At 39.1% G+C, this 23,834-nt stretch overlaps 1 protein-coding gene across 2 annotated transcripts in view; it reads right to left on the bottom strand.

Annotated features, from left to right (window-relative positions):
* Positions 1–245: 245 nt before the first annotated feature.
* bod1 (biorientation of chromosomes in cell division 1) overlaps positions 246–23,834 on the bottom strand; it is a 31,487-nt gene continuing 7,898 nt past the window's right edge. Inside the window, exons 2-4 of one of the 2 annotated variants that reach the window (XM_020531658.2) lie at positions 16,628–16,752; positions 7,398–7,597; positions 246–6,087 (exon numbers count right to left, since the gene is read on the bottom strand). In XM_020531658.2, coding sequence (XP_020387247.1) covers positions 7,399–7,597; positions 16,628–16,752 — 324 coding nt within the window. In that variant the 3' untranslated portion in view covers positions 246–6,087; position 7,398. The remainder of the gene's footprint in view (positions 6,088–7,397; positions 7,598–16,627; positions 16,753–23,834) is intronic. The other variant, XM_020531653.2, reaches the window with a different exon arrangement.

Raw genomic sequence — 23,834 nt, 5'->3', positions numbered from 1 at the left:
CAAACAACTGATTAATAAAATTAAGATGTGCCACCTATATGAGTACTAACAGGCACTCTCTCTTAATTCTCACAAGTACCAATTCCCAGCGATCTTTCTTAAAGGTCCACTGGTCTCCACTGATTACTTTCCCAGTAATGGAGAGGGTTACGGTTCATATTCTGTCTGAGGAACTGCAGGTGTGAATAACATCCAGTCAATGTCTAATGCAACATACTCAAAGAACCACATTGTGCCCCACCATGTTAATTTGAAGCCAAGCAATTAGCATATTTATTTAAACATGATTCATTTTTACATTGTTATAGTGCAGCTGATACAAATTGTGAACATACATTTCAGAGGAAGGAATTGCAAAGTGTTACTTTCTGAATTTGGTGATCTATGAAGTCACCTTCTTAAAATACAGCATTTGGATGTCAAACCTAAATACAAGTGTAACAGGGAACTTAGATATGTAATACAGAAAATACATTGAATGTTAACTTTTTAGAAAATCCTTCCAGATTGATAAATTAACTATTTTTAAACAATGGAGTTAATCAAACATTTGAATTATGCTTACAGAATCAGACTTCTTTTAAATTACCAACAATTTTCCCGGGCCTACTTCCATAATTTTATTTGTTCTGTTGAAATAAATAGTGCCAAAGATCCTCATTTGGGGTCTGACCAGCTAAGTAGACATGAGGGAGCAGAATTAACAGGATTGATGCTTCATCTTCTTTGGGTTTATTACTATATCTTTAGTAACAATAATACAGCATAATCTACCTGAGTAAATCCATTTTATTCATTAACATCAAGACATCAGTACAGTGTTTGATTTTTCTTTAACTTAGAAACTGACAGACATGAAGTCAACATTTACTTAGGTGAGGTTTTTTTTTAAAAAAATCCACAAGTTATCAAAAATAAACTGTAGTGACTGAAAGATTTCAATTAGTTTGGAATTTGTACCTATAAATCAAACTGTAAAATGCAAGAAAAGTCTTTTTTAAAATTTTGTTGCTTCTTTTTCTGTTGCTCAAGTCATTCGCAATTTGCAGATTTTCTGTTCAATTCTTACATGTTTGTGCATACTCTGGAGATTGTCATTTCAGAGAATGATGACCACAATCCCACAATGCAACTTAGTTTTCAAGATGAGGTGGAAATCCACTAAATTTTAAACACAGTCATGGAGATATTTTGGCCAATTGTAAACTTTTGTCCAAAGGATACTTTCTAAATTACAATACTAAAAGATAGGGTCCATACTAATGACATTTCTATAAATATATAACTCATTAGTTTTTGTCCACAATAAAAAATAAACATCAATTTTCATATCTTGCAGTAAACATTTTGGTAGAAAGGAAGAAGTTACAATGTTCAATTTTATTGAACTTGCCCAAAACTTACAATTTGCACTTCAAGTATAACATTAATTCAAAATCATACTTGGATATCATTTGCACTACTTATGAAAATGTTGATTAGATATCTCTAATCTAGATTCAAATCTATATTATTAAATCAAAAATATACAGTGCAATTAAATTTTTTAAGTCTTCCACTTCACAGCCAAAACAAGATTTTTAAAATTTTATTTTAAATCACATGATTAGGAAAGGCTATCTTGAATTTTAATGAACGAGTATAACAGGAAAAAATATGCAAAGAAAAGACTTCAGTATTGCAGAACAGCCAAGTCATAACTATCAGAAGTGTGACCACTAAATTTTACAATCTGTTGGAACCAATTAATCTGTAAATGGATTACACAAGCATACAAAAGTGAAGCAAACTCTGTCCAGAAAATGGCCTTTGGCAATGTTGAAATCTAATTTAGAAAAATAATGAAAGGTGTTGTATTAAGGTTAAGACATTCAAGGCATCTAGGAGCCAGCATATACATTACGTGACAATAAGTGTCATTTGGTCAATCAGACCTGGTGAGCAACTCAATTTAGGATTCTACCACAAATTTAATCTTAGATACTGAATGCTAGTACAACGGGTGCTTCTGTGCACCTTCTACAGGACTAAAGACATGTAACCATACATTTGCAAGGGACCAGCCTCGCAATTAGTTCACAGAACCAACAATTCTACATCATTGTTACTATAAAGGGTACTCTGTTAACTCTTAGTCGAGACAGAAAGATATTTATGGCTTTCAGTAGTTTAAAAACACGGCCTACTTAGCACAGAGTTCTCTGAAATCAGTCTAGGTAATCCAGTGATTCAACTAAAATTTGGGAGCTGTGCAAAAATATTGGAAACACTAAAGTTTCTAACTTGATACTTGGCAAAATGTGACCCTTTTACTTAATCTAATTGGTTTTCAAGGTGGAAAATACATGTCTTTAAGGATCTCTATGCAACATAAATGACTCAAATTGGCCTCAAAATAAACAGGAAAAAAAGCAAACAAAACCCTGAGCAGTTTGGGATTTTATTCTCCCATACTTTACTTCTCATTAAACGTTCGAGCATAAGGATAAATTATTTTGAGATGAAAATAACTAAATTAACTCCTGAAATTACATGGTTAATAAAATGTGGGGTTGGTACAAGTGAAAAAACCCAATCAGGATGAAACATATATTTGGGTTCTCCACAAGTTTTATACCATTGGCCAAATCAAACCCTGCTGAGTCAACCTGAACCGCTAATTCTTTTTCATTTTTGTAATAATTTTCTTCCCTTCTCTCCTGAAATAACTGATTTCTCAAGAGACCATTGTACAGTCCAGCCTACAAAATTGAGAGCTTGGAGGGTACTTGGCCCTGGAGACAGACATGATTCTGCATAGCAGACTAAACTTTGCCACTTCAACGTATCAAGGGAGGCTTTCAATTTTAAGTAACCAAGTCCAAGCATTCATGTTTTTGCTGTTGTTGCCCAATGCTTAATTACTGCACACATCTAGTGATCCAAAGTTTGGTTTTAGATTTTAGTCACCGGAATTTCATTGAAACAAAAATTAAGGCAAAAATCTTAACTTCAGAAACTTCACCTCCCTGATCCAAACTATCAGAACATCTTTTACGCAATTTTAGATGAGCACACGGTAAAATTAACTACAACCTATGCTTGATTATTCGCTTTGAAATTCAAACCAATGATCGAGGTGAATAGGTGCAAGAGCCATGAGGTACTGTCATTCCCAGTCCCTTTCAGTGATACTTTCTGAAGAACCCAAATATTATAGTAAAATGAAAATGCAGAAATCATTTAGCAAACGTGCAAAGTAACATAGTTCGTTACCTGTGGGAAGGGGGTGGGGTAGGTAGATGGGGGCAGGGAAGGAGACAAAACACCCCTCTATCTAGCAAAGTTCAAGAAATAGTCTAAAAACTATCCTGGAAAAATTAGCTCTACACACAAAAAAATCCCCTTGAATTTTTATCTGAATTTAGATCTTCTTCCATCCCCAGACTGCTTTAAGGCAATTCATACAGCTCTATGGAAAGCCAGCGACTACAAAATCAGAAACAACTTGAATAGTCTGAGCTAATGAGGCTACACATTCAGTTGTGGGAAGTATCACTATTGAGTTTTGCCCTAGTACATCAGTGAAAAATCTAGTTACAATTGTTGTCAAGAGTAGGAGCAGCATCCCTGACCTATTAAAACTAGAGGCTCTGAACAGAGACGCAGTAACCTATCCGGTTGAAGATTTCCCAATTCAGCATTGACTTCAGATTGAATCCGAAGTCTTCAAGTTGCATTATTCTGATAGACCTAGAATTCTATTACCAAGCAATGTCTATTGTTTGTCATTTGGATAAGGAAACAGAATTTAACAGTGCAAATACAGGGAGCTGACACAAATGCCAGGATAAAAGAACTGGAGCTAAAAGGTTAATGACAATATAAAAATGACAGAGATATAGTCCTGTCTCCCATAACTCTAACCTACTGGAGCTGTGCACATGTAAGCTACACACTAGACAGCCTGGCACAGTTAGAAGGGGCGAGTACAATGTTAGCATTCCTTTCAAGAGGGCCAAAATACCACAGCAGACATACAGCTGAGGCTGTATGAGATTCTGGTCAGACCATATATGGAATATTGAGATTTTTGGGCCCCTTATCTAAGCAAGGACATGCTGGCCTTTGAGAGGGTCCAGAAGAAGTTTACAAGAATGTTTCTGCAATGGAGATCTTGTCATATAATGAGGGGTTGAGGACTCTGGGTCTGTAATGGACAGAGTTTAGAAGGATGAGGGTATTTGATTGAAACTTACAGAACACTGAAGGACATGGAAATGATATTTCCAATAGGAGAGACTAGGACCAGAGGGCACAGCCTCAGAGTGAAGGGACGCTCCTTTACAACTGAGACGAGGAGGGTTTTCTTTAGCTAGAGGGTGGTTAATCTGTGTAACCGTGTTACAATCTGTGACTGCCACAGAGGGCTTTGGAGGCCAAGTCATCGAGTGTATTTAAGGCAGAGTTAGATAGGTTCTTGATTAGTAAGGGGATCAAGCGTTATAGGGAGAATGCGGGAGAATGCAGGAGAATGGGGTTGAGAAACATATTAACCATGATTGAATGGTGGAGCGGCCCCAATGGGCTGAATGGCCTAATTCTGCGCCTACATCTTAAGGTCTAAGTGCAAGATTGCTTCATGGATCTCATCCATCTTTTCTTGCCCAAGTGGAGTTGTATTCAAACCATGGAACTGAGTGTAGAAATATATTACCCGTTTTACTTTGCGTACACAAAACCATTTTGCAATTTGTATTATTACAAATGCAATTCTGTAAATTGATCAGCATTGGGAGGGTCTTGGTGTACTACTTTTAAAAGAAGTTAACAGAAAATCTGAAAGAACAAATTCACCAGGCAGTTTTTTTGTTTAGAACTTCTCATGCTCAGTCACACCAACAAAATTCCCAATGTCAATGTAATTAGAAGACAGCACTTCAGCCAAGCACAGAACAAAAGATGGAGAAATATCCAGCATTGCTTTCACAGCATCAGACAGGTTCCACGCAAGTGACATTTTCGTAGACTCAATTATATGGCAAGTAAGCTTCTTTTAGTCAATTTTCTTGCAGTTTTGATATAGTGCAATACGTGGCTATGTCAATGCCAAAAAGAGAAAGCAAAGTCTAGGAGTCAGTACAGCAAGATAGCATCTCTTGTCCCACAATAAAGGCTATTCTGAGAACATGTGAGACAGAACAAAACAGCAACTGCAAAACTAGACAAAATATGTGGCTGACTAATTACCAGGGTTTTCAATGGACAATGATCTGGTTTAATTGCAACAAGATAATATATAAATTCAGCAGTATAAATTATTTAGAACAAATAGAAGCTTTCAATACATTATTTCTAAAGTAACATTTTAACAAAAGAATTCTTGGAAAATTATTTAACCCATTCACTACTGGATTTACATAACCAACCTTAAATTACTGACATACAGGGTATTCAAATTATTACTCCATAAATAATTGAGTGCTAAATGTTCTAAAGATGCTAACATAAGTACAGATTTTTTGTCTACTGTCAGTACTCTCTGAACCACTCCCTCAAAGCAAATGTTATATTTTGGTGCAAAATATTTCATTCCTCAAAGGATTAATGCACAATGTATTGACTTCTAGAAAAGGGAGTTGCCTTTTAGATAAGTGGGCTATCTTGCATGGAATAAGAAATTGGAAATTTAAAAAAAAATCCATGTCCTTCTTCAACTGAAGTCACAACTTGTCCATTTATAGTATAACATTTTCTTCATTTATCCTGATCACTTAACATTTATTCAAGTTTGAAATGTCACCCAAAGCATCAACGCATCTGTTCACATTGGTTCCTGAAGTCCCCAAATTCTGTCTGCAATTGCGATCCATCAACTTCCATGTTTTCTTCACTGCCTATTTCCAAGAACTTCCTCTATTTAACATAATGATGCAGCAATGCTGCTGTAAACAGTTGACAGCATTTAACTTGGTTTATCCTAGAAAAGGACTTTGCCCCAGAGTAAAATTTATTCTTAACTGATCGTGCAACTGCAGCTGAAGATGATGCTGCTCAGGGTAGCAAACAGTCATTATCATGCTGGTGCTAGGGCATTTGAAGTGCTACCTGAAAGAAAAAGAATTTTTTTTTAAACTCAAATGCAAATAGACCTTTAATGTGAACTTTATACATCTCAAAAGATCCTAATATTTTCTAAATTTAGGATAATACACACTAATTGTTTCAGGTTTGTCAAAAGGAGCTATGGTAGCTGAGTTAAGCCTTACTCATCCAACACTATATTCTCATGCACTGATATTAGCCACTTATGCTCCAGCATATTATAGAATCTATTTCCAAATCATCAAATACATCTATTACTTTGTTCATGCTATTGCTCCAACCTAGTCCAAAATTGCATTTGCTCTATATTCCTCACTTCTCAGACTTTGGCCTTTATGCATTCTCCCTTCCCTGCATTGAACTTCAACTGCCTAAGTTGTACTCTCTGAAAAACACCACACAAATTCCTTTACTATGCGATTCCTTACTCTACCTTTAAAAACATCCTCAACATTTTTTTTCACCAAGTTTTCTTATCCATCCAAATTCTCAATCCATTTTGTTTCATTTATCATTTCTTCACCTTTTCATTGAAAGCATGCTAGAAAATGTTACATGATAAAGAGACAATACATTCAAGATAAATATTAAATAAATCTTTTAATGTCTTTCATATTTAGAGATGATGCAAATAAATGGTTATAAAAATTTATCGTTGTCACTTAAATAGCTGTTTCATAGGTCATCATTGGACTCTCAATTCCAGATGTTACTGAATTCAAATTCCATCATCTATAATGGTGGAATTCAAACCCAAATCTCCAGAACATTATCTGGGTCTTTGGATTAATAGTCTAGCTATAATAATACTAGGCCATCGCCTCTCCCTGGTTTTCTTGCAATTTTAGTCCAAGGACTGCAAGATGAAACACTTCAACAGCATGCATCTTTTTTCATGAATGCTCAATTTCTATACTACCAAGCAAACACTTCACAGATTATTAAATTGTAGACAAAATAGATATCCTGTTGATAGGTGGGATGGACAGGCCAAATATTTACTCCTGCTCAAAACTGTTACTTTGTGTACTTTACAAATTTCTTTTTGAATCTGACATGGTGTGCTCAGTGCTGTATTGGGTGTCTAAAGGGTTCTGCAAACCCAGGCAGTTTTATTCTCTGTGAATCACATGACCCTCTGTTTATATGAATTCATGAGCAACTTGAAGAAAATAAGCCTACAATTTTTTATTATACATGATAATCTTTAAATGAATTTAAACTTTTTCGTTTTCTCATATGAAACTGATGGACCGAAAAATGAACGTGACAAATTAATGTAAAAAGAGAAAAATAAAAAGATGATACAAGACCTCAGGGTGTACCTGAAGTTGGAGCTGAGAGCTCTTGTTTCTCAGGCTCTGGAGGTGGATTTGGCACAACATCCTCTTTCATTTCTGTAGCCATAAATTCATGGACCGCCTTCTCTATCTGTGGTTTGAAAATGTGATACAGCTTTGGATCCACTACCTGAGAAATAATTCTGTCAACGCCCGATTCCAACATGCCTGATCTGAGGTATAAATTAAGATAAAATGATTTAGTGCCCGCTTTTCAGTTAAGGTAATTCCTTAGAACAGAGCCATGTTAATTTTTCACACTGCATTAAAAGGGGCTACAAGTATAATTTGCATGCATCGTATGAAAATTCCTAACTTTAACACCTCATTCTGAAAGTAAAATTGAAATTAATAGTTGTAAAAATGTTCCTGTGAATATGGTTATATAAAGAAACTACAGAAATAAATTTTAGCGATCACAAGACAGTGGACATTTTTGTAAGCTAAAAACAATTTTTTTTTCAGTGGCATGTGCTTATTTGTTACCAATGAAAATGTTCTGCTTGTATCAAAAGGTTTAAATCCAACTTGCTGCAGTGAATCTTGTATTAGAAATGACACAAAGTACTTGTACAACTGCATTAGAGGCTTCAATTAATACTTGTGACAATTCCATTTATTCCTTCATACAATCAAATAGAAAAAAAATTCAAGAGACAGAAGCCTGTATAATTAATATCGAAGGCACATTGGGGAAGTTAAGGAAAAATTAGTTTGCTCAACTTTTTTTTTATTAAAAATGCTTAGTTCAATAATTAATAAATATTCAAGTTAAGAAAGATCACAAAAAGAGCCAAAGAGAAAGATTATAACATGCACAAATAAATCCTTTCCTATTTGAATCAGAGAGAAGATACAGTGAAAATACCACGTTTGTTACTGAGGTCACAATATGTTTTACACATTAATTTAGAAATATTATTTAGTCATACAGCAATGGAAAACAGACCCTGCGGTCCAATTAGTCCATGCCAACCGTGTTCCTAAACTGAGCTTGTCTAACTTGCCTGCATTTGGCCCAGATCCCTCCAAACCTTCTCTATTCATGTACTTATCCAATGTCCTTTAAATGTTGTAACTGTACCACTTCCTTTTGCAGCTCATTCTTCACACAAACCTCACTGTGAAGAAAGTTATCCTTCATGTTCTTTTTAAAAACTCTCCTCTCACCTTAAAAATATGCCCCCTAGTTTTGAACTCCCCCACCATAGGGAGAAGACCCTTTCCATTCACCTAATCTATGCCCCTCATAATTTCATAAACCTCTATAAGGTCATCCCATAATCTCCCATGCTCCAGTGAAAAATGTCCCAGTCTACCCAACATATTTTTATAACTCAAACCCTCCATTCCCAGTAACATCCTGATAACTCTTTTCTGAACCCTCTCTGATTGAATAATATCCTTCCCACAGCAGGGCGATAAGAAGTGCTCCAGAAGAGGTCTCACCAACATCCTGTACAACCTCAACATGGCGTTCCCAACTCCTATACTCAAAGGTCTGAGCAATGAAGTGTGCCAAACACCTTCTTAACCACTTGTCTACCTGTGATGCAAATTTCAAAGAATTATGTACCTGAACCCCTAGGTCTCTCTGCTCTACAAGAGTACCCAGGGCCCTATCATTAAGTGTATAAGTCCTGCCCTTTTTTGTTTTACCAAAATACAATATCTCGCATTTATCCAAATTAAACTCCATTTGCCACTCTTCAACCCAGTGACTTAATTGATCAACATCTCTTTGTAATCTTAGATAATCTTCTTCATTGTCCACAATATGACCAATTTTAGGGTCATCCACAACCTTACGAGCTATGCCTCCTATATCCTCAACTAAATCATTTATATAAATAACAAACAGAAGTGGACCCAGTACCAATCACCGCTGGTCACAGGCTTCCAGTCCAAGAAACAATCCTCCATCACCACCCATAGTCTTCTTCCGCAGACTACTGCACTTTCACAAAGATAATAATTAAGTTCACAAACACAAAGACAGTGATTGCAATGTAGACAACGTAACAAACCTACTTGCTAACACTTCTACGAGCAATACTCAAAAACTGTCAAAACAGTGAAAGTAAAGAAGAGAGAAAAAGATGTTTAAGATTGTCAACTATTTTTATAAAGGATGAGAAATTATTTTTCAGTAATGATTTCAAAACCAGGATTTGTAAACTAATGGACACTAAAATTATTATAGCCAAGTTATTTTGTTGGTAATTAGTGTAAAGCACTACCTGCCCTTATTTCATTTATCCCAGACTACTGTTATTAAACTTTCAGAGAAATCCAACAATGAAGCAAAATCTTTCAATATAGGTAGCCCGTTAAACTTAATACTATTGTTAGCAACCTTTTTACTTGCCTTAGGTATAAGGCTGATTAAAACAGGTTAATTTGCAAGCTTAAATGGGAGAACATTTGTAAAGAGGTTAGTTTATAAACAATCCACAGGCTATTAACTGAAGCATGTAACTATCCCCTAAGATTCAGTAACACTTCACTGACCATAAGCTTCTAAACATAAAATACTAAAATGTATGCATATGTATGTTCTTTCAACTTTAAAAGTTCTAAAGGTTGTATGCTTTAGCAAAAAAGGGTTAGTTTTAGATCAAAGAAAACTGCTTCTCTACATCTGTCTTTTCAAATATTTTCAATATTTTAAACAGCCCAATTAGCCCTCAATCTTTTATATTCAAGGACCACAACAAATATTCGTATAGCACCTTTAATGTATTAAAATGACTTGAGAGCTGCCCCTTCAAGGCATTATTAAACAAAAAAAAAGACACTGAAACAAGAGAATATTAGGACTGAGGACTAAAACCTATAGCTTTAGCCAAGCATTTGGAAAGTGTCTTAAAGGAGGAAAGGAATTTCAGAGCACAGGGTGTAGGCAACTGACAGTATAACCATCAATGATTCAGCAATTAAAGTATTTGAATGCTCAAAAGTCTGGAATTAGAGGGGCTCAGATGTCTTGGAGGGCTGAAGGAAATTAGAGATAAGGAATAGCAAGGTCCTGGATGGTATTCAAAACAAAGATGATGGGAATGCAAGCACACAGGATGACACAGAGTCTACAGAGGGATATAGATATAGGTTAAGCAAGTGGGCAATAACTTGGTAGATGGAATATACTGTGGGCAAATGTGAAGTTCTGCACTTTGGCAGAAAGAATACAGGAATTGAATATGATTTAAATTGATGACAACAGAAATTTACAGGACAGAGGCATGTAGGAGTCCTGGTGCATGAATCTCATAAGAAAGCTTATAAGTTCGGCAGGTGACAGGAAAGGCAAATGGAATGTTGGCCTTTATTTCAAAGGAAATGGAGTATAAAAATAGGGAAGGCTTGCTAAAACTAACTGGAATAATCTAAATAATTTTGAGCCTGTTACCTAAGGAAAGATATAGTGAAATTGGAGGCAGTCCAGAGTAGGTTCACTAGGCTGATCCCAGCTGTGGAGAGACTGTCTTACAAGAGAAGTTGAGTAGGTTGGGCATGGACTCATTGGAGTTTATGAGAATGAGATATGAACTTATTGAAACCTTCTTAGGGGTTTGACAGGTTAAATGTAGAAGGGTTGTTTCCCCTTGCGGGAGACTATAGGATCAGACGGCATCATCTCAAAATAAGGACTTGCTCTTTTAAAGCAAAGATGAGAAATTATTCTCTCAGACATTTGTGAATGTGGAACTCTTTACCACTAAGGGCTATGGTCCTTAAGCATTTTTGAGGACAAGATAGACAGTAAAGAAATCATAGGCTATGGGGAAAAGGCAGGAAAATGGAGATGAGGATTACCAGATTAGCAATATTCTCATTGAATGAACAGCAGACTCAAAAGGGTGAATGGCCTGCTTTTACTCCGTATGATCTAATGAGAATTTTAAAAATTGTCTTATCACGAGCCACTGTAGCACTGCGGTGATTAGTGCAAGCTGGACATGGGAGGAAGTTTTAGATTAGCTTAATATGACACACAAGTCTATTAGACTAATCAAGCATGGAGGTAACAAAAGGATGGAAAAGCATTTCAGCAGAAAAGCTGAGGCAGGGTGGAGATGGATGACGTTAAGGAGGTACAAATAAGAGCCTCGGTGTCAGAATGGACTCATATTTACAGTGCAGGAGGCCATTCAGTCCACTGTGTCTGTGTGGGTCAATGAATCTGACTACACAAATCCCATTTTCCAGCTTTTGGCCCATAGCCCTAGAGGCTGTGGCAACACAAGTGAATACCTTAAATATTGCTTGCATGTGCCAAGTGCTTCTGACTCAATCATCCTTTCAAACAATGAGTTCCAGATCTCACCATCCTCTGTGAAGACATTCTCAACTCTCCTCTTAGCTTTTCACCTCTTACCTTTAATCTATGCCACTGGTTATTTATTGGTCTACGAATGGAAAAAAGTGCCTTCCTATCCACACACTTCATAATTTATACGCCTCTCTCAGGCCCAGGTTCAACCTTCACTGCTCTGAGGAAAGCAACCCCTGCCTATCCAATCTATCTTCGTACTCAGATCACAGCCAGTGCAAGCAGCATTCTGATAAGTCACAAAAACAAAGTTTCTAAAAAAGCTCAGCAGGTCTGACAGCATCTGTAAAGGAATGAGTTCTGAGGAAGGGTCACCGGACCTGAAACGTTAACTCTGTTTTCTCCTTCACAGATGCTGCCGGACCTGCTGAGCTTTTCCAGCAACTTTGTTTTTGTTCCTGATTTACAGCATCTGCAGTTCTTTCGGTTTTTATTCTGATAAGTCACCCCTGCAGCCCCTCTTGAGCGATTACATCCTTCTTATAATAGACCAGAACTGCACACAATACTTAGCTTGTGGCCAAATCAGCATTTTCTACGATTCCAGCATAACCTTGCTCTTGTATTGTGTGTTTCAGCTATTAAAGTCAAGTATCCCATATACAACAACAATAACAACAACAAAAACGAAAGTTGTTGGAAAGCTCAGCAGGTCTGGCAGCATCTGTGAAAGAAAAAACAGAGTTAACGTTTCGGGCCCGGTGACCCTTCTTCAGACTGATGGTGGCTGGGAAAACGTCAGTTTATATGCAGAAAATAGGGAGGTGGGTGGGGTAGGGAGTAAACAATAGGATAGGGCCCAAAGAGAGAGAAAGACAGTTGGACAGACAAAGGAGTTGCTAACGATCAGGTTGGGAGGGTGAATAGTTGTTAATGGGGACTGTTGGTGACTAACAACAGCGGGTGTGTAATGGTAGGCTATGTGGTAACAAGGCCTGGTATGTGGGGTAGGGGGCTGGGACATGGCAGAGTTAGGCCCTAAAATGATTGAACTCAATATTGAGTCCAGAGGGCTGCAGGGTCCCCAAGCGGAAAATGAGGTGTTGTTCCTCCAGCTTGCGTTGGGCTTCTCTGCAACACTGCAGCAAGCCAGAGACAGATGTTGGCCAGGGAGCAGGGTAGTGCGTTAAAGTGGCAGGCAACAGGTAGTTCAGGGTCTTTTTTGCGAGCAGAACCTAGATGTTCTGCGAAGCGGTCGCCAAGTCTACATTTCATTTCTGCAATGTAGAGGAGACCACACTGTGAGCAGCAAATGCAGTAGACCAGATTCTGGGAAGTGCAGGTGAAGTGTTGCTTCACCTGGAACGTATGTTTGGGCCCTTGGATACTGGGGAGGGAGGAGGTAAATGGGCAGGTGTTGCACCTTCGCCGGTCACAGGGGAAGGTGCCATAGGGCTGTGGGGAGGTGTTGGGGGTGAAGGAAGTGTGGTCCAGGGTGTCCCGGAGGGAACAGTCCCTGCGGAAGGCAGACAAGGGAGGGGACGATAATATGTGTCTGGTGGTGGCATCTCACTGGAGGTGGCAGAAATGGCATCTGGTGGGATGCTAGGTGAGGATAAGGGGAACCCTATCACTGTTGGGGGAGGGAAGAGAAGGGGTGAGGGCGGAAGTGCGGGAGATAGGTCAGACCTGATTGAGTACCTTGTTGACAACAAAGGTGGGGAATCCTCGGTTGAGGAAGAAGGTGGACATTTCGGAGGCTCCCTTGTCGAAGTTGGCCTCATCTGAACATATGCGACGGAGACGGAGGAATTGAGAGAATCGGATGGAGTCTTTACAGGAAGCAGGGTGTATAGTCCAGATAGCTGTGAGAGTCAGTGGATTTGTAATGGATATTAGTGGCCAGTCTATCCCCAGAAATTGAAACAGAAATGTCAAGGAAGGGAAGGGAGGAGTCAGAGATAGACCAGGTGAAAGTGAGGGCAGGGTGGAAATTGGAGGCGAAATTGATGAAGTTTTCCAATTCCAGACGAGATAGGGAAGCAGCACCATTGATATCATCAATGTATCGGAGAAAGAGTTGTGGGTGGGGGCCAGAATAGGACTGAAACAAGGAATGTTCCACGTACCCCACGAAGAGACAGGCATAACTAGGTCCCATGCGGGTACCCATGGCAACCCCTCTTATCTGAAGAAAATGAAAGGAGTTGGAAGAGAAGTTGTTGAGGATGAGGTCAAGCTCAGCCAAGCGGAGGAGGGTGGTGGTGGGTGGGGATGGTTCAGGTCTTTGCTCCAGGAAGAAGCGGAGAGCCCTAAGACCCTCCTGGTGGGGAACAGGCATGTAAAGGGATTGCATGTCCATGGTAAAGAGGCGGCAGCTGGAACCGGTAAACTGGAAGTTTTGAACCGACGTAAGGCGTCAGAGCAATCATGGATATACGTAGGTAGGGATTGGACCAGCGGGAGAAGACCGAGTCAAGGTAGGAAGAGATGAGTTCTGTAACCTTTTTTATTACTTAATCTACCTGCCTTGCTACCTTCAAGGGTCTGTGGATATGCACATCAAGGTCCCTTTGATCTTCAGTAGTTTGGAGGGTCCGACTGTTTATTCTGTAATTACTTCCCTTGTTAAGCCTGTCGGAGAACATTACCTCACACTTTTCTGCATTGAATTGTGTTCACTACTGCTCTGTCCAGCCGATAATTGATATTCTCCTGCAGTTTACAGCTAATCCTCTTCATTCAGTTTTTCTGTCATGTGTGAACTTCCTGATCATATCCCCTACATCTAAGTTCAAATAATTCATGTACATCACATACAGCAAGTGTCTTGGCACAAGCCTTGCAGAACTGCAATGGAAACAGACTTTCAGTCACAGAAGCATTCCTCTACTGCTCCCCTCTGCTTTCTGGCATTCAGCCAAATGGTTTCCATGGACTCACTTTCTGGACCAGTCTGCTCCAAGGGACATGATTAGAAGCCTTTCTAAAGTCCATGCAGATCACATCAAACGATTTACCCTCATCAACATTTCTCATTTCCTCCTCAAAATTGTGATCAAACACAATTTTCGTTGAACCAATCCATGCTGTCAACTATTCCTGATTAATCAGCGTTCTCCAGATGGAGATATTGTCTCGGTTCCCCACAATTCTTCCTAATAATTATCCATTACTGATGTTAGACTGCTTTAAATGAGAGGCAAGAAGTGTGGAATAAGAAGAGAGGTTCTACGGGAAGAGAAAGCGCTACAGAAAGAGAAAGTGTGTGTACAAGGTCAGCAATAAGAACATTGGACAAGAAGGAGATTGACAAGATCACCCTCTAGCCAGTGCACTGATTAGGAAAGTTAGTGAAGACTCAGATAGGGCAGCTGGGGTTGCTGATCAAAAATAGACAATAACAATTGTTTCAGTGCTTTGGAGAAAATTGAGTTATAGAGGGAAGTTGTAGGTTTATCTAAGAGGGGGTCACAGAGTAGAGTCACACAGACCCTTTGGTCTGTTTCATCCACACCAACCAGACATCTGACTTAGTCTCATTTGCCAGCATTTGGCCCATATCCCTCTTAATCCCTTCTTATTCATATATCCATCCAGATGCCTTTTAGATGTTGTAATTGTGCTCACCTCCACCACTTCCTCTGGCAGCTCTTTCCACACACGCACCACCCTCTGCGTGAAAAAGTTACCCCTCAGGTCCTTTGTAAATCATTCCTCCCTCACCTTAAACTAATACCCTCTAGTTTTGGACTTCCCCACCTTACCAAGGTCTTTTTCCTATTCACCCTATCCATGCCCCTCACTATCTTATAAACCTCTGTAAAGGTCACGCCTCAGCCTCTGACGCTCCAACGACAAAACGTACCAGCCTATTCAGCCTCTCCCCACAACTCAAACCCTCCTGTCCTGGCAAGATCCTTGTAAATCTTTTCTGCATCCTCCCAAGGTCAATATCTTTCCTATTGAAAGGCACCTAGAATTGTATGCAGTATTCTAAAAAGGGGCCTCACCAATGCCATGATGCCCCAGCTTCCATACCCAATGTTCTGACCAATGAAGGCAGGCATACTAAACGCCTTCTTCACCAACCTATCTGCCCACGACTCCACTTTCAAGGAAGTATGCACCTGCACTCCAGGTCTCTTCATTCGACAACACTCTCCTGGGCCCTACCATTAACTGTACAAGTCCTGCCCAGCTTGCCTTATAAAAAGGGAACACCTCACATTTATCTAAACTAAACTCCACCTGAGAATCATTGGCCCGTTGGCCCATCTGATAAGGTCACACTGTACTCCAAGATAACCTTCCTTCACTACCCACTACACCATCTATTTTGGTGTCATCTGAAACTTACTAACCAAGTTTCCTATATTCACATCCAAATCATTTATCTAAATGACAAAAAGCAGTGAACCCAGCATCAATCCTTGTGGCAATCTAGCACAACAGCAAAGCAGCATGAAGTTTGAGAACTACTGAAGAATTATTGCAGAGATTTGGGTAAAAGATTACCCGAGAGGGGAGAAATTAGACAGAGGCACAGCAATAGAACAGTGGGGTGAAAATATAATGTAAAGTCATGTTTATGCAACTATGCTAATACGTTGAAAACCTCAGTATCTTGGTGAATCTACATTGCACGGCCATCAAGTCAAACCTATGCCTCTTAAGGTACTTTGTCCAAAACTGAACAGTAATCTACAAAGCATCTAACCAGTTACTTTTAAAATCTAGTGCTAAAAAATTCTGTCACTAAAAGTAATACTGTAGTAAAACCCCAATAAAATAATTTGGGTCATAAACTGAACAGAAAAGCTGCATTTCAACATTTGATGGAAATGCAAATCAGAGAGTACAAAAACTTCTAGACTAAGGGATAAAAGCATTGAAGCTGTAAAAGTATTTAAATAAAAAGCGTACTCACTTACAGACCCTCTGTCGAAGTTCATTACGCAGCTGATTTTTGTTAAGGCTTGGATTCCACTCGTGATTAGCCAAGTGATTGGACACAAAATTGTCAACTCTCTGTCTAAGATTCTGATAGGCTGGCTGTAAATATTAACAAAGGATTAAAATAAGGCAAATAAATTTTAACAATTTAAAAGTAGTGAACAATACCTTTTCTAACTTGAACATAATCAAAATCTAATTTATATTTACTTCATACAAATAGCACATTTTTTGAGCAGCACATTACTATACATGGACACTAATTCACTGACCCATGGTCAGTGCATCGTTTGAACTAACAACTTCAGCTGGGTCACAAAATCTTAGAAAAGTGGGCAAACCTTCTCACTTACCACCTCCAAAACAACTAAATAGAAGGTGTCCAAAATCAAGTAATATAGTTATCTCCTCAGCCACACAAGAAGGTAATGCAGAAGTGGAATGAAAATTACAAAATAAAAGACTGCAGAAGGACGGTCGAGAATAACAGCCTACAATCATCTTGGGAGAAAAAGAATTATAAATTCACCTCAAAGCTTCCTCAACAGGTCCATTAACTCTGGAACATTTCTAAATACTAGTAACCCTCAGTTTTGCCTTCACACTATAAAGTTAATGGGCCTACAGTCTGAGCGTCAGGAGGAGATTAATATTATGTTGTTTCCCACTCACGTCCTCTCCAATTCTCTAACTCTCCAACTTACCAGCACCTGAATTGCAGCTTCTCCTGCCTCTCCCCAATCTAATCCATTGCCAAAGTTCCAATGAGAAGTGTCACAAAGAGGAAAGAACAATGGTCATAAAAGTATTTAATTGGTTATTAACAGCTACAGTACATATGCAGGAACACTACTGCTTAAAGAAATTGAGACAATGATGCAGGAATCCCTGCAAATTACAGTAAATTGCAGTTGCTACAGCTTCAGCCATAGTGGAACAAAGAAATGAAGTTATGAGATGGTACTGAAGACGACCAAGGCCCATTATCTTTCGCAAATTCTAAGTAGAAAGCTACATACAACATGGAAATAGACCCTTCAGTCCAAGCAGTCCATGCCGACCGTAATCACAAATTAAACTAGTTCCATCTGCCTACACTTGGCCCATATCCCTCCAAACATTTCGTACTTATGTACTTATCCAAATATCTTTTAAATGTTGTAACTGTACCCAATCCACTATTCCCCTGGAAGTTCACTCTATACACGGACCAACCTGTGCAAAAAAAGTGCCCTTGTGTCTTTATTAAATCTTTCTCCTCTCTCAAAAATATGCTCCCACAGTCTTGAAATGCCCCACCCTTGGGAAAAGACACCTGCCATTCATCTTATCTATATCCACTTATCTATATCCTCATCATGATTTTATAAACTTCTGTAAGATTACTTCTCAACCTCTTCCGTGCCCATGAAAAAAAGTGCCAGCCAATCCAGCCTCTCCTTAGAACTCAAACCTTCCATTTCCAGCAAAATGCTTGTAAATCACTTCTGAACCCTCTCCAGCTTAATAACATCTTTCCTACAACAGGACGACCAGAACAGGACACAGTATTCTAGAAGAGGCCTCATCAAAGTCCTGTGCAACCTCAAGACAACATCCCAACTCCTATACTCAAAGTGCTGAGCAAAGAAGGCAAGTGTGCTGAATGCTTTCTTAAAAATATTTTTACTCGCCCCACATCCACCTAAGTTGTTTCTTTAGCAATGTACATACTCAACATGTCAGGTATTTCAATTTACAGTCTTTTTTTTGGAACAAGTAGTCCTATGAAACTTAACTAACTTTTACACAGGCTCTTATTTCACTTAAAAGTAGCGATTCTCCGGAACAAAATTGCAATGTCAAGTGACGACTACTCACATGCGCACAGACGTCTGATTATAATTTTAAAGATTCTGATGTATAAATGCAATGTACAACATAAACTAGAGATTAGATATCAAAAGATAGCAACCATTTTTAATTTGTCAAAATCCTTCATAACCCTTGCCTATCTTATCTAATGTTAACAGATACAAATAGATGTTATAACTACATAATGGCAGAAATTCAAATTTGGCATCCTTCCATCTACAAGAAATGAAAGCAGTACACCAACAGTATTTGGTGAGATCAGAGATCATCTGATGCATTTCTTTTGATGGATGAATATGCTGATTCTAAGATGGCAAATTCTGCCAGAAGAGGCATACATGAAGTGGTTCCTCAGTGTTCTTAAAAAATATTCATTCAAGGAATGTGGGCATCTCTAGCTACGCCAGCATTTAATGGTCACCCAAACTGCCTTGCAGGGGTGCTGGTGGCTATCTTCTTGGACTGTTGCAGTCCTTGGAGCATAGGCGCACCCATTGCTATTAGGAAGAGAGTCTCAGGACTTTGACACAGCAACAGCGATAACGACAATTATCTAGTTTTAAGTCAAGATGATGTGTTGTTTGGAGGGACGGTCTTGCAAGAGGTGGTGTTCCCATACACTCACTACCCTTGTCCTTCAAGGCATTAAGAGTTCACAGGTTTACAAGATGCTGTTAAAGGAACTTTGGTGAGTTACAGCAGTGCATCTTGCAAATGGACACACTGTTGCCACTATCTGGTGAATGCTGACGGTGGTGAATAGGGTACCAATCAAGTATACTTCTTTTCCTGGATGATGCTAAGATATTTAAGAGTTTTGTTAAGGCTGTAATCACCCACACAAGCGAGAGTACTCCATCACATTCCTGACTTATGTCACTTAGATGATAGATAAGCACTGGGGAAACAGGAGACAAGTTATTTAGCACAGAATTACAAGCCTCTGATCTGCTCTTGTAGCCACAGTATATATACAGCTGGTCTGGTTCAGTTTCTGGACACTAGATCAGCAACAGTGATGTCATTGAACATCAAGGGGCAATGGTTAGATTTTCTCTTGTTGAGATGTTGACAATCGTACGGCACAAATGTATTTTGTCACTTAATCAGCCTAAGCTGATCCATCTTGAATCTAGGGATTGTATGATTCTAACAACTTGTACTCAGTCCACATGTCCAAGTTTTGATGAGCACAATTATGCTTCCCCTCAAAACGGCAGCTTCATTTGTCACTTGGTTGTTCCATGGGATGACAAGGATGCTTTGTGGACAGCACAGTTTTTGAGTCTTTTCTTGGAAGTTGTAAGTTGTCCAGACTTCACTACTATACAGCAATGTGCTAAGGTATTCAGGCTTTGAAGACAAGTATCATGTTCCTGGACGGCAGTGTGTTGATATTCATAAAAATAAAACACAGAACTTCAGTCATTGGAGATATGAAGCAACAACAAAGTGCTGGAGAAACTCAGCAGGTCTGGCAATACCTGTAGTAAGAATTAACCTTTCAAGTCATGACCCTTTGTCAGAATAGATGATGCCAGATCTGCAGCATTTCTCCAGCATTTTGTGTCTATCAAAGTTGATGGCTGCATTTCATGTTCTAATCTTTTCGTAAAGGCATAGATTGTATGTCATTGGTAGATCAAAGGTAACAGAATTTATTATCTGCTTCCAGTGGTGTGATGTCATGTCTGATCACAAATGGAAACACAACACCCTGTCCTGTAACTACAATTTTCCTGACAGCTGGTGCAGAGGGAAAGCATGACACATTCGGAGGACAGACAATCCTTGAGTTTTGGAGCTGATCTTCTGCCTGGGCGTGTAGTACAGCATTATTAGCATACTGAAATGCTCTGATCAGGACATGCCACATTTTTGTCTTTCAGTCTTCACACAGTTCAGGAGTCTCACATCGTATGTGGAGATATTCTCACTTTCCTTCTCCACGTGAGAAGGGCAAAATCAAGTTAGCAGATAAAAAAGGTACCAGTGTCCAGACTCGGGCATTGTCCTAGTTCACCCCATTCTAGATCTCAAAACTGTCCGAGGTGGCATGCATGTTATCACAGAAGGACATAAAAAGACTCTAAAAACTTGAGAGGCTAGCCGATTTCCTTTCACAGCTGATAGATGCCTACCCTGTTCATGGAATCAAATACTTTAGCGAGATCCACAAAAACAGGTACAGTGGTGTTTGCTGCTCTCTGTACTTCTTTTGAAGTTGACATGGAAGACCAAGTCTGTTGTGATTGACTGGCTCTGAAGCCTCATTGTGCTTCCAGGCATAGTTTGTTGTTAGCTGATAAACCTAGATTTAGGTCAGGATGAATTTAGCACAGGCCTTCCCAATGAGCGAGGAAGGATACATTACCGTAGTTGTTGCTATCCCACTGTTCTTGTCTCATGTGATGTTTGCACCCCCGTATCCTGCAGGACAGAACTTTCTCTCCAGCAGTGGTGTTAATGGCAGTAGAGGTATGACAGCACGTAGGGCTTTATTTACCTGTACAATTCAGTCAATGTCAGTCCTTTCATGGCATTTACCTTGTTATTAATCAGTCAAAAACCTATATGAGTTTACACAGAGTTTAGATATGAGTGTTCCGGAACAGACTCATTCTTGAAGGCTTGCAGAAGATTATCAAACACGTGCAGAAAGACAAGCAGCTCGTGAGTCTATAACATGAAGTTGTAATGCAAATCGACTTGTCTAGAGTATAGGTGGTCAGAAATCATCAGATGCTTTTGCCTTGCACTTGTACTTCAATCTGACAAACATACGTACCCTCTAGAGAAATACACAAACTGCAGTTGCACGATCCACTGCCAAGGTACCATTTCTGACCCCAGAAGCTGGAAGATGACAGTTCCACTCGAAGCAAGTCCCAGAAGGGACAAATGGTAAGATGGTCAGCATATACTGAACTGATATCCAGCAACATGCATATACTCACGGGTGTCTGCTTAATCTGTGGTTAGACTCCTACCATTTTCAGCAGTTGTATTCTTACCCTTGAATCAGAATGGCTGGGTTTATATCCCAATAATAACTTCACCAGTAATCAGTTCATGTAGTAAGAGCTCTGCACAGAAATGCTTTCCACTGGGTGCAGTGGTAATCCTCATCATAAAGGATTGAGTAGGGTAAGGCTAGTTTGGCTTGGGTTGCAGCTTAGCCATAGAATACTTCAAAAGACAAAAACTGTCAAGCTGGCACCAGGAATTCACTTCAGTTACTACCTGAGTCAGTGATTCAAGACGCCCATGAGAGACTGTTTGCAATCTATTAAACCATAAGAAATAGGAATATGAATAAGCCTCTCACGCCTGCTCCGTTGTTCAATAGGATCATCGCTGATCCAAAATTCCTCACGTCCATTTTCCTGTGTTATTTTCCCCATAACCTTTGATTCCTGTACTGATCAAGAATCCATTTTAGCCTCATATATACACAAAGAGTCCCACAGGTCTTAGTGGCCAGAAGTTCCAAACACATTGAACTATCTGAGAGAAGCAATCTCTCCTGATCTCAGCCTTAAATTGGCAACTCTTTATTCCGACACTATACCCTCTGGTCCTAGACTCTCTTGATATATTTAAAGTTGTTCTTCTGCCAAGGGTAGAACAATGGACTATTTTGGTGTACAACATACGTTCTGCAAAAATATTTATGGAATGCTGCTTTTGCAAATTAAACAGGTTAAATGCATTTAGTGAGTTCAGACTTGATTCCTGGAACTGATGAGGGCATAACAGAACTCTATTTTACAAATATAAAACTGGATCCCAGGCAGAGTTCTGTTCCCCTAGTGATTGCACTGGTCACCATCCAGTAACTTTTATAAATGTTTGACACAAAGCCCAGGCAATGAACTCAACTGTGGTTAAACACAGACAAAATCAGGCTGCATCTGACAGATCATCATGCTTGTGCAATGGCTCCAAACTTTACTGTTTTATACACGCACATAAAAGCTGTCCCAAACAATGATAAATAAAACACTGTAAAGAGAATGCAACACAAATAACTCATTAGAGCCAACAAATCAGTCTATTTTACATATATTGTATTTTTAGCATTACCGATTAAAATACTATTATCTCGCAGTAAACCATATCCAAAACTCCTGAACCTAAAGAAAACTAAGATACGAGGAACATTGATTTAAGAGTTAGTTTTCTTCTGCTTCATCTCCAAGTTCAGTGGTTCTTCTGGATTGTTTATGAGAAAGATTTTGTAAAACCATATGGATGCAAAGTAAAAAGAACAGCTGGCACTAAATTTAAAGGTAGTATTTTAATCTTTAAGCTCTGCTGACCCTCGTAAACCACTTCAGTTTTGCTTGAACAGTTTATATGGTTGAATTATTATCTGTTAGGTACGTCTGCCCTCTGTAATATTCAATGTGTAAACACAACAGCCCCAACCCCGATAACCATGCTTGACATCCTTTATAAAAATCTGCACTTAAAGTAATTCTATTGTTACAAACAAACAAAAAAAAAGTTAACTCTCTGGGAAGTCAATTTTCTTTGAAAGTTCTCATTTTCTACTTGTGTTAAAAATGCGCAATGTATACCACTTTGTTTCAGTAAAAGATTTTGCACCATTTGCTGAGAAACTACTATCTACGTTCACATTCCTGGGTTCAATACTGCATGTCTGACATGCATAGAGGATACTGGACTGTTGTCAGCAAATTGCAACGTAGCATTTCAACTCAGTAGCTTGGAGGATGATAAATCAGAACATCTAAGCTCATAACAGTTTACATAGAATCACATAGCATAGAAACAGACCCTTCGGTCCAACCCATTCATGCTGATCGAGTTTCCAAAACTGAACTTGTCCCATCTGTCTGCATTTGGCCCATATCCCTCTAAACCTTTCCTATTCATGTACCTGTCCAGATATATTTTCAATGTTGTACCTGCATCTACCGCTTCCTCTGGCAGTTCATTCCACGTATGAACCACCCTTTGTGTGAAGGAGTTGCCCCTCAGGCCCCTTTTAAATCTTAAAAGTATGCCCTTTAGTTTTAAATGCCCCTACCCTAGGGAAAAGGCCTCTGCTATTCACCTGATCTGTGCCCATCATGATTTTATAAACCTCTGTAAGGTCACCCCTCAATCTCCTACACTCCACTCAATTGGCTAGCTGTAAGAAAACAGAGGGTGGTGGTTGATGGGAAATGTTCATCCTGGAGTTCAGTTACTAGTGGTGTTCCTCAAGGATCTGTTTTGGGGCCACTGCTGTTTGTCATTTTTATAAATGACCTGGATGAGGGCGTAGAAGGATGGGTTAGTAAATTTGCGGATGACAC

Source organism: Rhincodon typus, chromosome 12, assembly GCF_021869965.1.
Source record: "Rhincodon typus isolate 14 chromosome 12, sRhiTyp1.1, whole genome shotgun sequence".
NCBI classification, from domain to species: Eukaryota; Metazoa; Chordata; class Chondrichthyes; order Orectolobiformes; family Rhincodontidae; genus Rhincodon; species Rhincodon typus.
This window is presented reverse-complemented; position numbering and strand designations above follow the sequence as displayed.